This window comes from Loxodonta africana, chromosome 16 (assembly GCF_030014295.1).
Source record: "Loxodonta africana isolate mLoxAfr1 chromosome 16, mLoxAfr1.hap2, whole genome shotgun sequence".
Taxonomy (NCBI): domain Eukaryota; kingdom Metazoa; phylum Chordata; class Mammalia; order Proboscidea; family Elephantidae; genus Loxodonta; species Loxodonta africana.
In genome coordinates, this window is record NC_087357.1 from 18,354,552 (window position 1) to 18,371,474 (window position 16,923).

At 48.5% G+C, this 16,923-nt stretch overlaps 2 protein-coding genes across 2 annotated transcripts in view; both read left to right on the plus strand.

The window, feature by feature from the left end:
- The window catches only part of HSPA12A (heat shock protein family A (Hsp70) member 12A), an 82,111-nt gene extending 77,463 nt beyond the window's left edge, over nt 1-4,648 (plus strand). Inside the window, exon 12 of the mRNA XM_064269266.1 lies at nt 246-4,648. Coding sequence (XP_064125336.1) covers nt 246-883 — 638 coding nt within the window. The 3' untranslated portion in view covers nt 884-4,648. The remainder of the gene's footprint in view (nt 1-245) is intronic.
- A 3,753-nt stretch (nt 4,649-8,401) lies between these two features.
- Nucleotides 8,402-15,240, plus strand: SPMIP5 (sperm microtubule inner protein 5). The gene is made up of 5 exons (XM_003409108.3): nt 8,402-8,890; nt 12,068-12,286; nt 14,029-14,215; nt 14,741-14,841; nt 14,970-15,240. Exons 1-5 carry the CDS (start codon nt 8,836-8,838, stop codon nt 15,110-15,112), a joined length of 705 nt encoding a protein of 234 aa, XP_003409156.2. The 5' UTR covers nt 8,402-8,835; the 3' UTR covers nt 15,113-15,240.
- Nucleotides 15,241-16,923: the final 1,683 nt, after the last annotated feature.

The following is a 16,923-nucleotide window of genomic DNA, read 5'->3' on the forward strand; positions in this document are numbered from 1 at the left end:
CAGCTCTCCTTGTTGTGGGGACAGGAGTGATGACTTCCAAGGTCTTTACATGCCAGCCGGAAACCAGAAGTCAACCCCTTTCTCTAAAAGACCAGCTCTACAGAAATTCTGTTTCAGAGCTCAGACTAAGCCTGTCCTCCACTCAGCCCAAGTGGTTCTGTCGGGTCCCTGCAGGCTCAGCTCTCTGATCTGCCTGCCTGCTGGCCCTAGCTGACGAGATGTTCTCCCTACCTCTTCCCTCTCAGGGGACCTGTTTCAGAAGCCCGAGGTGTCCACTGTCAAGTTCCTCTTCCTGGTGGGCGGCTTTGCAGAGGCGCCCCTCCTGCAGCAGGCAGTACAGACTGCCTTTGGTGACAAGTGCCGGATCATCATCCCCCAGGACGTGGGCCTCACCATCCTCAAGGGCGCCGTCCTCTTTGGCTTGGACCCAACTGTCATCAAGGTGCGTCGGTCCCCGCTCACCTATGGGGTGGGTGTGCTGAACCGCTACGTGGAGGGCAAGCACCCGCCTGACAAGCTACTGGTGAAGGATGGCACCCGCTGGTGTACCGATGTCTTCGACAAGTTCATCTCCGCTGACCAGTCCGTGGCCCTGGGCGAGCTGGTCAAGCGGAGCTACACCCCGGCCAAGCCGTCCCAGCTGGTCATTGTCATCAACATCTACAGCTCTGAGCTTGACAACGTCAGCTTTATCACTGACCCCAGCGTGAAGAAGTGCGGCACGCTCCGCCTGGATCTCACCGGTACCAGCAACACCAATGTGCCCCCCAGGAGGGAGATCCAGACCCTCATGCAGTTTGGGGACACTGAGATCAAGGCCACGGCCATCGACATAGCCACCTCCAAGAGCGTCAAAATTGGGATCGACTTCCTGAATTACTAAGCGGCCCTCCCTGCCACCTGTTCACCTGGACTCAGCTCACCTGTACTTGCAGACCTCAGTCCTGACTGTTCTTTCCCTGACCTTGACCCTTGACATGACCCGCCTGATTTCAGCTGCAAAGATGAGAAAAAGCAAGGCTAGAAGTAACTAGGAACTTTTAAGGGCACACTGGAGTGGGAAAAACAGTCACACTGAGATTGAGGTTTGAGAGTAGGGAACTCCTGGGCCCTGGGAGAGCTGCTTGTCTTCATAGGTCCACACGTGGAGAAACCACCATCGACAAGGGAATCCGTACGTTTCTGCAGCAGTGGTGGAACCTGCTTTGAACAGATCTCAGTGAAGGAGAATTCAGGATGCCCTATTGCTCTCTTGCTAGCTTTGAATGAGACCTTTGAGCTTAAAGAAGATTCCTTATCTCTTTGAGACTTTTCTTTTTGCATTTTTTGGATGGCAGCCCATATAAGAAGCCACCCATCTGCAGTTCATTTCTTTCCATCATCATGTGATTCAAAGTGGTGATTCAGTGAGAATTTGGAGCGTTTTTAGCTGGTAGGAGAAGGCTGCCTACACTGGGCACTATTTTAGGTTCTCATGTCATTTAAATTCCAAAGAGGCTCCGAGAAGAACCACCATAGACCGTGGCCTTGGGTAATCCACCAGGTTCCTGTGAGTAGGAGAGCTGGTACCTCAACTTCTCAGCTTCAGTGGAAGTGGATATTAGTAAGAGCAGCCAACATGCCCCAAATTATACCTATGCTGATATAATTCCCTGAATGCAAATCCTGATTGCTGAATCCATAATTAATTCTAGTTAATCTTGGTAGGAATTCTGCATGAGAAAATGGGGTTGCAACTTGCCAAGTTCACATCACCAAGCCCAGGTGTCTGGAATGGTCCCTTGCTTTGAAGGCACACATTTCTTAAACTAAGTCCCTCCTCCAGCTCACCCTCACTCCCCTAAGAGTTGTGGCCGCCAGTTCCCACATTTCAAAAGGGATACCCTGGTGAAACGTGAGGCTTTTTCTATGTTTCATTAAATTCTTCAGTTTTTAAAGTCTGTCCAAAAATAAATTGTAGATCTATACTTGATGAATTAAGCCAGATTTTTTTTTCTTTCCCTAAAGCAGGTCAGAATTGCATCAGAATTTCCTGGGTGCTTGTTAAAAACAGATTCCTGGATCCTCACCATGTTACTAACTGAAGCAGAATCTTGGGGGGGAGGGGAGGGACCCAGAATCTGCATTTTTTAGCATACACCACAGCGAACTGTGGTTCAGCTGAAAATTGGGAATCACTAAATTTAGTTATAGTCGAAAACTGCAACAAATTACAGCCTGCACACCAAGTCTTCCTGTTAGGTTCCCATAGGGAGAGGGTTTGCACATGAAGAGTGGTGACCCCACACCTTGCCCTCTAGGTGGATGGGGCTTGTCCCCTGCCTGGCTTCGATACTGGCACTTTTAACCCTTTTAGGAAGGGCCTGGGGATCAGGGGCCTATCTACAGAAAATAGTACTTAGGGCAATTAGTGTTAAATTGCTGAATAATCTCTCACAGCCGGTGATGGACACTATGATGGCCAATAGAAATTACTCATTGGTGCCCTGCCTTAAGCAACACCCAGGGCATGTGCCCTGCTTTGTTCATCTCCCCCCGCCCCTCAGCAGTGGAGAATGATTGGAAGAAAAGAACCCTAGGATTCAGACTGAATAAAGAATCGACCAGTGGGTCTGCCTTCCATCCTTCACCACAGTACAAAGCCAGTCTTCTCCAACATCCGGGAGCAAACTGAGGAAAAAGAATCAAGGATCTGACTCACAGTAGCCATCTGATCTGTTCAAAGCTGCTTTTGCCACCTACTGGAATTCATCCTGGTTTTAAATCACTGGCATCATAATGAATGAACGGAGAATAAGCAAACTAACTTAGAATGCAAGTTGGATTCACAAACCCATGGTCATAGTTGGTATGCAGATTTTTAAATAGCATTTCCCATTTCATTTTAATATGTCTTTTTCACATCGCCTGCTGCAGAATTCCCTACTAGAATGTGAAACATGAACAAACCACAGAACTAGAGAAAGCTAGTCACACAATTTGGTAGCGGGATTTCACATCCAGGCACAAAGATGTGTTTGCTGGTGTTCTCTTTCTTGCTGCCTGCTCTGCTTCAAAAGCTAAATGTTCTGGGTCTTTCTTTGGTATTGCCAGCCATACTCTACAGGTAGGACTTTTCAATTCAGTTACGAGTAATATAATTTTATGTACATACAACACAGAAGACTACAGAATCTTTATTTCTACAATGTGCTTTTCTTGTATATAAAAAAAGAGAAATGCTCTTTGATTTTGATTACATTGCTGCCCTTTGTTTTTCACGGTTTCATTTCTTAATTGTGCTCACTAATCATAGATTTGCACCCATACCAAGCTATGAACTATGTGGGCAACACTGAATAATAGAGGTGCGTAGGGTCAGAAAACTCTTTGAACAAATGCCACCTGGATCAACAGCTTCTTTAGACCCTTCTACATGAACATCCTTCTGAAAGATTCACAGTGTATATTTAAAGGGTCATCATAATGTATCAATTCTCCTGTTCTTTGAAAGCAGAGCGTTCTGGTGCCATGAACAATGTGTCTGTGCAGAAAAACCCACGAAAACTCTTTGCATTCCTGCAGGGGTATTGATCTCTCCTTGGGCGGTGAAGTAGTCACTCTGAGAGCAAAGAGTGGTCCGCCATGTGTGATGCTTTCAGCATGCCAGGGCTAAAAGAAGGACTTAAGGGTGCATAAATCTAGCTTTTCCATTGGATTCAGTGTGTGAGTAATATAGTCAAGCCCCACTTTTTTTGGCTAATGTAAGGCCTTCCGGACCTTGCACTGAGGCTCTCACCTTATCTATTTCTCTTAAATGAGCTGATTGAACTCTGCAGTGTTGTCAAATAGATGATCAAGCAGGTGATAATTTTATTGGACTTTCTTCTGGCTGAAGAGATACAACCCCAAGAGTCAAAACTCCTGAAAGGAAACCCCCGAGTCTATCCCCCACTCACCCACTGAAATATTCTAGAATAAGAGCACTGAGTAAGTACACTCGGACACACTTTCTTATCTTAGAGAGTTTCTAGAAGGTCTGTTGTCTTGATGGATTACTCGATTGTCCCTGGCGTATTATCTGATGTTTGCATCTCTGGGAAGGAGAGCTTCGAGGATTTCCTTTGTAACTGCCCTGTCTGTACACATCAGGCGCTAATAAATGCTGACAGACAAGTTACACTGATAGGAAAGAGGAAGGAACACACAAGTGAATTTGCAGAGTCATAGTTAAGATGCGTTCAAAGTACAGAGCCTGCCCTACCCTTAGAATGTTATTTAGATCAAGTTTAGCCTTTAGAGTCCAGGTCTGGTGAATTGCCAGGGTAGCAAAGAATCGCATGCACCAATATAAACAGGAGTCAAAATGCAATATTAGTTGAAGATCAAATTTTACATCGCAGAGATGTAATAACTGTGATTAAGCTGCATATTTATGCTGGGAAATGACTTACGTGAATGACTAGTATATAAACATTGTTGGCCATAACGTCACACCTCTCATCTGCTTGGAACACGGAACTGTATTCTAAAATATCAGCCATTGGGCTTTGTTCACTTCAAGATAAATTCAAACTTCACAGAACTTTGCAGCAGCATACAACTGGACAGCGTTGTATCTGCAAATTCTGTCTTCACGACGTCTAATAAAGCAAAACTCTGGATCTCATGTGGCCCAGATATTTTTGTGTGTGTGTGTGTACTCTGGATTTGTAAATGGAATTAGAGACAGCCACCCCGCTACTTAACTTGGGTGGAGATTGATTTTCAGATCCTAGCTTTATTAACAGTCATCCAACAAGACCAGCTCCTTTGTTAGATGGGAACCAAGGCTCGATTAATGTCCTCGGAGCCCCTTTTCCTTCCAAGCTAGAAGCTGATCTAGCTGGAGAGGAGGCAGGTAAGTTGGGGTGGCCACTGCCGACTCCACCACACCCAAAGCAAGTCATAACAGAAAGCCTGGGGCTTCTGGCATCGTAGCAGGCACACCAAACTGGCTGAGGCTCAGATCCATTGTGGCTGAGCCGATGCCGACTCATAGCGACCCTATATGACGGAGTTAAGCTGCCGCACAGGGTTTCCAATGAGTGGATGGTGGATTGGAACTGCTGACCCTTTGGTTAGCAGGCAATGCTTAACTGCTTGCCACTTGGATTTATTCCAGGCTTTATCTGCTTCACCCTCCAGAAGTAGTGCTAGAAGCTTCTGGATGGCCCTGAGAGGATTTAAATGGCTTATTCCTCAAAGGCAGGCATGAAGTTCAACCTCCAGGAGAGTCAAGGTAGGAAAGGCTGGGAGGGACAGCAAAGGAACACTATTGGAAAATAGTGCCCCCTTGTGGTCATCTACCCTGGCCATCTTCCTCTGTAAAGGGAGCCGTAGAACTAGCCTTCCCTAAACGGTTTAAAAGGAGCCCTGGTGGCGCAGAGGTTAAGCCCTTGGCTGCTAACCAAAAGGTTGGTGGTTCAAACTCACACAGCCACTCAGGTGGAGAAAGAACTAGCAATCAGCTCCTGTAAAGATTACAGCCCAGAAAACTGTCTGGGGCCGTTCAACTCTTGAAAATGAGCTTGATGGCACTTAACAACAACCTGGTTCATGCTGTGGACAGCTTGGTGGGTTTCAGTCCAATGAACTGAAGCTCAGGCCCCCCTCCTGAGGGCGGGGAAAAAAAAGATTCAGACTCCTGGCGACCCCATGTTTTTCAGAGTAGAACTGCGCCTTACAGGGTTTTCAATGGCTGGTAGAATTCAAAGCGCTCACTGGGCAATTGTCAGTAGCCAAGCGGTTAACCGTTTGTGCCACCTAAGGACTCCAAGGCCCTCCCCAACCCCCATAAAATGATGGGCCTCTGGTGGTTAGAAGGGAGTGGATTGTGTGACTCAACTTCTCCGACATCCCTTCCTCCATTTTGGTGCATTGGGCCTTTTCTGCCTGCGTCGGGCCCTTTACCTGCCCCTTACACCCTGGAAATCCAGCCTTTCCTATTGGGAAACCACAAAAAAAAGCGGGGAGGGGGTTTGATAAGCCCAGGGAAGCGCCTGTATTCGGAAGCCCCCAGGGACACAAGGCAACTCTGTCCCTTCCTGGGCGCCTCCCCTCCCCGGACGCCTCACACAGCCCTGACTTCCAGGCCTGGTCGAGGGAGGCCTGTTCCCTTCCTGCCACCTTCTTCCAGGCCCGACTCAGACCCAGGCCCAGGCCCAGGCAGCCTGGGTTTCTACATCAGTTAAAACGGCGGCTTTGACCTTGATTCCGTACGCGTCCTCCTCTCCCCAGTACCAAAACCCAGAAGGCATCCCCCGTGAGAGAGGCTAAATATTTGCAGGGCAAATCCCGAATTCCACACGGGTCTGGCGGGGAGCGGGGGAGGCGCCCCTCATTCCGAGTTGTTGGCCTGAGGCCCTGTCCCACCCGCCTTGCCGCCCACGGTGCCTGGGTTCGGGGCGCGGGAGGCTGTGGAAGGCGGGTGCGGCTCCAGGAGGCCCCGGGGTTCGGCGGCGCCCCGCCCCCGGCAGTGAGCGCACAAAGGCCGGGAGGCCGGCGGGCGGCGCGGAGACCAGGGCGGCGGGCGGAGACCCCGGGGCCGCGGTCTGGCCGGCCCAGGTGAGCCACGGGCGGCGGCGGTGTCAGGGAGTGGGGGGCTGTGTAGGACGTGTAGGAGGGGTCCGTGTCCACGTCTTCTGACCCCTCACCGGCTCCCGACCTGGGGACACCTCTTGGCCTATCCCTGCCCACCTCCTCCTGGCAGTCCTCCGGGGTGTGGTCCACACCCACCTAGTCCTGGGCACCGCCCCCACCCCACTGTCACACTTCTGGAAAATGGAATCCTGACCCTCAGCGTTTAGAGATCATCCGTTCAGACCCCCTTACCCCCGTTGCCGTGTCCAATGGGTTCTGACTCAAAGAGAGCCACAGAGCAGAACTGCGTTTCCAAGGTTGTCATCTTTACGGGAGGAGACTGCCACATATTTCTCCCATGGAGTGCGGCTGGGCTGGTGGGTTTGCATTGCTGACCTTTCCGTCAGCTCCAAGCGCTTAACTACTGCACTACCAGGGCTCCTTTCAGAACCCCCTTAGATCTGTGAATTCTCAAAGAAGTTGCTTAACCTCTGTGTGCTTTATTTTTCTAATCTATTTTTTTTAAAGTAGAGGGTCAGTGAAAAAGAGGAAGAACCTCGACGAGATGCACTGACACAGTGGCTGCAACAATGGGCTCAAGCATAACAACGATTGTGAGGATGATGCTAGACTGGGCAGTGTTTTCCTTCTGTTGTACATAGGTTCGCTATGAGTCAGAACCAACTGAGGGCACCTAATAACAACAGTATAAAATGGGGCCTGGAATAGGAACTTAGGGCAGCTGTGAAGATTAAACAAGATAGTGAGGTTTCCTCTTCAGCCATGTCCCACACGTGTTATAAGACTGTCCAGAGAATTAAGAGTTAACACAGGTAAAGCTTTTAGAACATCTCGGCAAGCAAGTGGTCAGTAAGTATTTGTGGAATAAGTCAGGCTTGTCTGATTCTAAGGGGCTCCGGTAGTGCAGTGGTTAAGTACTCGGCTGCTAGTTCAGTTGTCTGAACCCACCAGCCACCTCCTGCAAGGAAAATGTAGCAGCCTGCTTCCGGTAAAGATTATAGCCTTGGAAACCCTGTAGGCCAGTTTTACTCTGACCTTTTGAGTTACTACAAGTCTGAATCGACTCAGTCAGTGGCAATGGGTTTGGTTTTGGGTCTGACTCTAAGACCAGTGCCTCCTGTCTGCCAGGCACGTGATGCCTGGGGTCAGATGTGCACCTGGGACCCTCCAGTTGTCACTGCTCTCAGCCTGGTGTGGACCCAACTGAAAAATTCCCATCACTGCCGACCAGCCCAGGACTGTCACCCTCCCCTTCACCCCTGAGGCCACTCTGATCACCAAGCATCACTTGAGAGATGAACTGGCTTGGCAGGAACAGACATGGCAGCACCAACAGATGCCAGATGCAGGCCTGGCACAAATTGGGGGGCCATGGGCGGTCCCTAAGGAGGGAAGGGGTCTCACCTGGGAGGCAGAATCACATAAACTGGTGCTAGAATGGGCCCACCACCACCCTCTGCTCACTCATCTTGGGCTCCATGCTGGCATTTTGGGACTTCCTCGTCCCTTCAATCAGAATTTACACTAACTCAGGGTTTCTTAACCTCGGCACAGTTGACAGTTTGGGTTGTATAAGTCTATGGTGGGGTCGGGGTGGGGCTTATAGGATGTTTAGCAGCATCCCTGGCCTCTACCCATTCATTACATGCCACTAGCACCCTTCTCCCAGCTGTAAAATAAAAAATGTCTCTAGACATTGCCAGATGTCTCTGGGGCGGGAGGCAAATTCTCTCCCTGTTGGGAGCCTTGCGGCCTGACTCCACCTGGTTAAAGAAAGGCCTGGTCTTTCCTCTCCGTGGAGGCTCCTGGGTCTTGCTCATCTTTATATCCCCAACCTCTGTCTATGGTTCATGGCCGTAGTGTGTGTGTAGTTCCCGATTGCTGCGTGGATGGGTGGATGAATGGATGGATGGGAGGAGGCCTCTAGGGCAGGAGAGACAGCTGGTAGGTGATGTTCTGCATGCCTGTTATCTAAATTAATGGCAAAAGCAAGGGCCCTAGGTCATTGATTTTATAATAGAAGCCAGCCGTATCTGCCAACTTGGTATAAGCCTACGGTACTATCCCTTGGTCCCAATTCCCTGGCAAGATAACTCTTCTTTCCACTGTGCCCTGAACCCCACGGCTCTCACACACATGCAGTAAGTACTTGAGGCAGGGACATTTGATGAGACATTTTCCTTCCCCCTTCCCTTCATTAACAGAGAACAAATCATGGAGTCTTCCAAGACCTTCATGAGAAACTTGCCGATCACACCAGGCTACTGTGGTAAGTGGTAACATGACCTGCAGATGTGCCAGATAAGAGAACTCTGGCCCTGGTCACTGTCCCCACCTTGGCCCACTGTCCACATCTGTCCAGCCAACTGGGCAATGCTCTAGCTTTTAAGACCCATGTTGAGATCACTCCATGGCTGAAGATGGCTGATAGCTGGTGTCATGGTTTGAATTGTGCTCCTCAAAAATATCCATCAACTTGGCTAGGCCAGGATTCCCAGTATTGTGTGATTGTCCACCATTTGGTCATCTGATGTGATTCTCCTATGTGTTGTAAATCCTACCTCTATGATGTAAATGAGGCAGGATTAGAGGCAGTTATGTTAATGAGGCAGAACTCAACTACAAGATTAGGTTGAGTCTTAAATCAAAATCAATGTCTTTTGAGATATAAAAGAGAGACACAAGCAGAGAGACAGGGGGACCTCATACCACCAAGAAACAAGAGCCAGAATAGCACATCCTTTGGACCCGGGGTCCCTACACTGAGAAGCTCCTAGATCAGGAAAAGATTGATGACAAGTGACAGAGAAAACTTTCCCCTGGAACAGGTACCCAGAATTCGGACTTCTAGCCTCCTGGACTGTGAGAGAATAAATTTGTCTTTGTTAAACCATCCACTTGCAGTATTTCTGTTATAGCAGCACTAAATAACTAAGACAGCTGGATTCTGATGAATGGAGGGACTTAGGTAGGAGCTTCCAGGGCACTGGCTGCTATACAGGAGACACGTAATGTCTGCTGCATGAATTTGGACCAGTTGCCATGAGAATAGACACAATAAGTTGAGAACCAATCCTTCCGAAGTTGGGCTGTCTCAAGAATTGCACAAGGGCGATTCTTTTGGTCCCCTTCCTTTCTGTCTCCCATAAAGGGAGGTGACCAACTGTCCTGCTTTGGCCAGGACTAAAAGTCGTTTGTCCTGGGAGCTCCTCGGGTCTTGGAAAATCAGGACAGCTGGTCACCCTACCTAAAGGCTCCTCCTCCCCATGCTTCTGGGTTACTCAGAACTTACATCCCTGTGGTTGACAAGCCCAGTGGTTCCCATGGACACTCAGCTCTCGTACACCACTGTTCTCAGCAGGGTGGTGCATGGGGATATCTTAAAGTTTGCCCAGTCTCACCCTAATCCTACTGGCTGGGTAGGAGCACAGGCTTTGAATTCTGACAAACTGGGCTTCCAGTCTCCGCTTGGCCACTACGTGTGTGACTGTAGGTAGGTAAACGACTTATTTCTCTATGTCTCACCTCTTGTTTTTTTTTTTAATAAAATGGCATGTGTTGATTTCCTAGTGCTGCCATAACAAATTACCGCAAACTGGGTGGCTTAAATTGATAAACAGAAATGTATTCTCTCACAGTTCTGGATGTCAGAAGTCTGAAATCAAGAACTGGTTCCTTCTGGAGGGTCTGAGGTAGAATCTATCCATGGCTCTGTCCTAGCTTCTGGTGGCAGCTGGTAATCCTTGGTGTGTGGCTGCATCCGTGCAATTTCTGCCTCTGTCTTTGCCCAGGTGTCCACGTGCCTTCTCACCTGCGTCTCTGACTGTGTATGTCAAGTCTCCCTCTCCTTTCTGTTACAAGGACACCCACAGTTACATTTGGGGCCCACCCTAAATCCAGGATGATCTCACCTCAAGATCCTTTACTTAATTACATCTACAAAGACCCTATTTCCAAGTAAGGTCACATTTGGAAATAAGGTCATATAGCACCAGGAGTTAGGACTTGGGCATATCTTTTGGGCAGATATAGTTCAATTCACTGCTTGGAGTAATGACAGATTCCTGATAAGATACTCGTGAGGATTAAAGGAGCCTGCCTACACACCCTGTAAAATGCCCTGGCCCTTAGCAAGACTCAGTAGGGTAGTTTGGATTCCTATTATGTGTGTGCACCTACACAATTGTATCAGATCTACAGGCAGATCAAAGTAGGTCCTGGGGGGTGGAGAAAGCACTGTGGGAGGGCCCCTGGGTTTCTACTCTCTGCTCCCTCCTCCCCCGTGACATTAATCAAAAACCAGTTATCATCAAGTTGATTCTGACTCAGGGCAACCCCGTGTGTGTCATAGTAGAGCTGTGCTCCATAGGGTTTTCAATGGCTGATTTTTTAGAAGTAGATTGCCAGGCCTTTCCTCCAAGGCACCACAGGGTGGACTCCAACTTCCAACCTTTCAACCTCCAACATTTTGATCAGCAGCCCAGCATGTTACAACCGTTGACACCACCCAGAGACTCCCTCATGACATTAGGGATCTCTTAATTGCCTAAAGGTAGGGGGGACTGGATGGTGAGTGGAGGATTACCAGCACCATCGAGATCAGTCCAGCAATTAGATTTTTCCAAAGGCAGCTATTGCAGAGAGCAGGGAGTTGGGGGTTGCTGTATTTAGCTGGGAAGTCAGGTTTTCTTTACCTAAGACAAAGGCAAAAATGAGAGATATTTATGATTATTCAATACTGAGAGATAATAATAATTATTTTTGCAGTTTAAAACCAAGTTCTTAGCCAGTTTTTTCCTCATCTGTTCTTTTAAAAAATGGTTTTATCGTGACAACTTTATAGTACTTAGGATTCAGCATCCAATTTAAATAAATAGTTGTGTTTTGCCCGTACTAATTGTAATGATTATATGTTATTTTGTGGGAGATGGTGAAAAACTGTCCTAGGGGTAGGTCTCACAGATAATGAGTTTACCTTTTTGTGTAATAGGTCTCTCTGCTTTTAATAAGCCCGCAATTTCCTGATGGCCCGACATGAACGATCCAAAATTGCATTTGGGAAGTGTCAAGGAAAATCAGCTTTCTCTCTAAAAAGATGAATAATTTCAATTGCTTCTCAGACTATTATTTAGGCCCATTAAACGCTTTCCCCATTTGCTGCTCCTACTGACATCAGGGTCTTTGCTATCAAAAATATTACTGTCACTGCCTTTGTTGAAATGGGCCTTCCCTCCCCACCCCCAAGGTCGTTTCTGGTGGCCTTGGGAGGCCCGACCACGGTGCAAACAATAGCATTGCTTGTAGTAATGGCCTTTGGAAAACTATAGCTTGCTGCCCAAGGAAGAACTGCCAAGTGGTGGGCCGACATCTGGGGTGTTGAGACCGGCTGCAGTTCCTTGCTGGAGGCCTTGCTAAGTAAGCGCTGTGATTCTGTTGGCTCCTGCAGGCTTCGTGCCATTCCTCAGCTGCCAGGGCACCCCCAGCGAGGACAACATGTCCCAGTGTCTGAAAGCCTTCCAGGAGAACACGCGGAGATATAAAGACCAGCTGGAGGAACTTCACTGCTCTGTGGCCACTGCTCCAAAACTGAAGCCCATCTGCTCCCAGAAGACAGTCCTTCAGGCACTGCACCAGTACTACCAGAAATACCACCCCATGAGTCTAGGTACCGCACCCTGAAACCAGCCCGTTCCCCACCCCCCGGCCCCCAGACCCAAGTGCAGATCCTGGCCAGCCCTCTGAGCTGCCACCAGGAAGACCAGTTGCTGGTGCGTTGACTCTGACTCATGGCGACCCCATGTGAGTCGGAATAGAACTGTGCTCCACAGGGTTTTCACTGGCTGAGTTCTCAGAAGTAGACCACCAGCCTTTCTTCCAAGGCCCCTTTGGGTGGACTCAGATCTCCAACCTTTCAGTTAGCAGTGAGCGTGTTAACTGTTTGTAGCACCCAGAGACTCCAGAAAGAGCACTAAATCCAGCACAGTTCCAAATTCCCAGGAGTCCATGTGAAGTGTCAAAGGCCCAGTTTCTCAAAATGAGAAACATTTCCCAGGGGGAGAGCCCAGAGTCTTGGTCAGGGAAGAGGTGCTGGTCTGGAAACCAGGAGCCCCTGGGCAAGTCACACAAACTTTCCGACATACCGTCTTCTTATCAGCAGGTCCCCTTTTTCAGTTGCTTTCTCTGTACCAAAAAAAAAAAAAAAAACAAACACCCTTAATTCATTAACCACCTACAACAACCCTATGAGGTCAACATATTCCCATTTCACAGATGGGAGAAATAAGGCTCCAAGAGGTAAGGCCACTTGCCTGAGGTCGGTGTTTGGCCTCTGATTGCAGACCTAGGTTTAAACCCAGCTCCTAGGTTGGGGGCCTGTCACTGAATAACAGTCCCAATTACAATAACAACGGATTATGATTATATAATGTTAATCACAAGGCAACTCCCTGTGCTAGCTACCATTCATAAATGAGCAATTTGACCTAGATGATTTTTAAGATCTAAAAACCCATAGGAAAAGTAAAGTTGATTGCTGCTGTGGTTGTTATTATTTAGTTTGGAATGGAAATTTTCAAGAACACATGATAATTTAAATGTTTGCTGTGCTTTAAAAATTTCCAGACCATTAGAAATAACATTGGCCCAAGACTTTGGAATTTAGCCCACTGTGCAACTAGTTTTTGTGCAACTACTTGCTGTGTGACCTAAGGCAGGTTGCTTTCCCTTTCTGGGCTCCAGTTTCTTCATGCAGGGCAGGGAAGAATAGACTAGATGCATCCTAAGGTGCCTTCCAGCTCTGATGTTCTGAGACTCGATGGCCTAGTTTGATCCTTACAGCAACTGGAGGAGGCAGATGGGTCAGTAATCTTTTGTCTCACAAATGTAAGACCGAATCTCAGAAAGGGAAAGGGACTTGCCCAAGGTCACACAGCCAGCAGTGCTAGAATCGTGACCCAAAGTCAGGTTCCTAGCGCTGAGGATAATCTTTCTCCTAACCTTCCTTATGTCGAAGAATGACATTTGAAGCTTTTTCGTTAATCTGAGAAAGAAGAACAATCTGTTCAGGAGCAAGGACTTGGGATCCAAAGACCCAGGTTTGAATCCTGGCTCTACCACTTTCTGGCTTTGTGCCTTTGGCCAAGTCTTAACCTTGCTAAGGTCTCAGTCTCCTCATCCAAAAAATGGGATAATAATGGTACCAACCTCTTACGGTTTTTAAGATAATTCAATGAGACCATACGTGTAAAGCCCCTACCAAGGTGCCTGGCACACAGAATCAAAGAACCAGCTGCCCTTAATACATCTGCAGGTGTGCATGGGCTCACTGTTGGGCTGCCAGCCAACTTGGGAACACTGCCTGCTGGGTGGCTTCCCAAAGCCCTCAGGAAGCATGGTGTCTTTTTACAGAATGCAAATATGTAAAGAAACCCCTTGAGGAGCCCCCAATCCCTGGCTGGGCGGGCTACCTGCCCAGAGCCAGGGTCACTGAACTTGGCTGTGCCACAAGGTACACTGTCATGGCCAGAAACTGCTACAAGGACTTCCTGGACATAGTGGAGCGGACCAAGAGAGCGCGCCTGAAACCATATGAAGAGTAAGTCTGGCTCAGGTCGAAAGCACAGGTAACAAGAACGGGGGAAGCGCAGAGCCCAGTGTTTCTCAGATGCCTCAGTTCCAGGGCTGGGACTATTTCTGTGTCTGATTTGTCTAATAGAAGGTGCCTTCTTCGTAACTGCTGGGCCTTCCTAGTAGGCGGCCACCGTCTGCTCCCCACCCACACCCCAGCGTCCCCCAGCAGCCCTCCCTGTGGTCTCTGCTGGGCTGCAGGGAGGGGCCGGGAATAAAAAGCAGCAGCCAGAGCAACAGGTCTCAGAAAGCAGCCCAGGGCCCATGGGTGCTGGGGAGGGCGGTGGCAGGGGACACTGGAGCACTTAGTAAGTTGGCTTCCGTGGCCTCAGTTTTTCTCTTCTGTAAAATAGGCATGATAATCCTTACCTCTAGGATAGCTGTAAGGATTAGAAATAAAAACGTGCATGCATAGGACCCGCATAGATTATAGTTCTTCTTCCGGTGGTTATGAAAACGAAGGGATACTCTGTGACGCTGGCTCTTTCTGTAGAATCTACGGAGTTAGCTCCACACAACCTCCTCTTGCTCCTCCTCCAAAAGTCTTCCAGCGTGATGGGCTGCTGCCAAAATATCCGGATTTTTCTGTTCCAAGTAAGGAAGCACTCTTTCTTTTCGTACATATATATATGTTTCTTCTTTTAAATGAAATTCTATTTGCAGTGGCCTCTCTGTTTAGCTGGCCACCTGCCCACAGCTCCTGCGGATGGTTTCTCTTCCAGGTGGAAGCTGTCCTGCCCTTGTGAGACCCCTGAGAGAGGACCCTATACCTCCGGTGGGGTGCGGCTGTGGCCAGGTGAATACGTCAGGCAATGGGAAGATTTATCTGGGGCCACTGACCTCAGCAAAATACGCAGAAGGCTAAAAGTCTCAAGTCTTGAGAGCGCAGTGAACCTCCAGGTGGGCTCTGAAGCTTGCCATTCTCACATCAGGACCAGCCCTCCACCTACACCCCAGCAGGCAATAGGGAGATGTAACCTCACATGAATCCCTTCAGCTGCTGCCTGCACCTTGAGCAGTTGGCAATGAATGACGTTCATGATACAGGCTATAGATAGAAAGGTTCGTTATATAAATTAATCTAGACCTTTTATTGTAGTGTGAATAAAGAGGCTACTCCTCAGCGTGCTGAAGGTTTCTGCAGGGCTTTTTGGGGGGGGAGGGTGGGTTGTGTCGGCTTTCAGAGAAGCCAGGGTGAGGCCCATCTCTTGCTAACTTCCGATATTGTCCAGCCGGAACTGGCTCTACATCAAAGCCCTAGCCCAGTTCTCCAGCTAGTCAGGCCCTGTCAGTCATTGGTTTGGTTACCTAGTGCTGCTGTCACAAAAATACCCCAAGTTGGTGGCATTAAAGAGCAGAAATGTATTTTCTCACACTGCAGGAGGCTGGAAGTCCAAAATCTGGGGAAGGCTCTCTCTGTGGGCTCTAAGGGAAGGTCCTTGTCTCCCAGCATTCCCAGGCTACTTTGTGATCTTCACATGGCATCTATCTTCCCCCTGTTTGTGCTCACTGGGTTTCCTCTGTGTCTCTGCTGCTCCTCATAACTCAAAAGCAATTAGGTTTAGGGCATACCCCACACTGATAGGCCCTCATTAACATAGCAAAGAAAATCTTGTTTCCAGAGGGATTATATCCACAGGTATTTTATTGTTGTTGTTGTTGTCATCGTGTGCAGTTGAGTTGCTTTGGATTCATAGTGACCCCATGTGACAGAGTAGAACTGCCCCAGAGGGTTTTCTTGGCTGTAATCTTTGCAGAAGCAGATCACCAGGTGTCATGGGTTGAATTGTGTCTCCCCAAATTATGTGTCGATTTGGTTAGGCCATGATTCCCAGTATTGTGTGGTTGTCCTCCGTTTTTTGATTGTAATTTTATGTTAAAGAGGATTAGGGAGGGATTATAACACCCTTACCCAGGTCACGTCCCTGATCCAGTGTAAAGGCAGTTCCCTGGGGTATGGCCTTCACCTTTTATCTCTCAAGAGATTAAAAGGAAAGGGAAGCAAGCAGAGAGGGGGGACCTCATACCACCAAGAAGGCAGCATCAGGAGCAGAGCACGTCCATTAGACCTGAGGTTCCTGTGCTGAGATGCTCCCAGACCAAGGGAAGACTGATGACAAGGACTTTCCTCCAGAGCTAACAGAGAGGGAAAGCCTTCCTCTGGAGCCATTGCTCTGAATTTGGACTTCTAGCCTACTGGACTGTGAGAGAATAAAATTCTCTTTGTTAAATCACCCACTTGTGGTATTTCTTGTCATAGCAGCACTAGATAACCAAGACACCAGCTCTTTTTCCTGAAGAGCTGGTGGAGGGGTTCAAACTGCCAACCTTTCAGTTAGCAGCTGAGCAGGATTCTAACACATATTTTGGGGACACAATCCAATCCATAGCATTCATTTTGGGCCCTGGCTTGGCAGTTCCTCAACCTTGATTTTTTGGAATCCAGTCCCCAGGAGACCTCAGCTGGCAAGCACAGCTAACCCTTTCTTGTCACTGGCAGGCACTTTCTGATCCCACTCCCCAGCCACCAGGACTCAGAGGAAATCAAAGGCAGCTCCTCCGGGCAACGAGGCCATAGATGTCAAAAGGCTCAGAACCATACAGGGCGCAAAGATGCAGCAAACTACTTCTAGGAGTTTTCCCTGAGACTCCCTGGACCCACAAGCTTCCATGAGT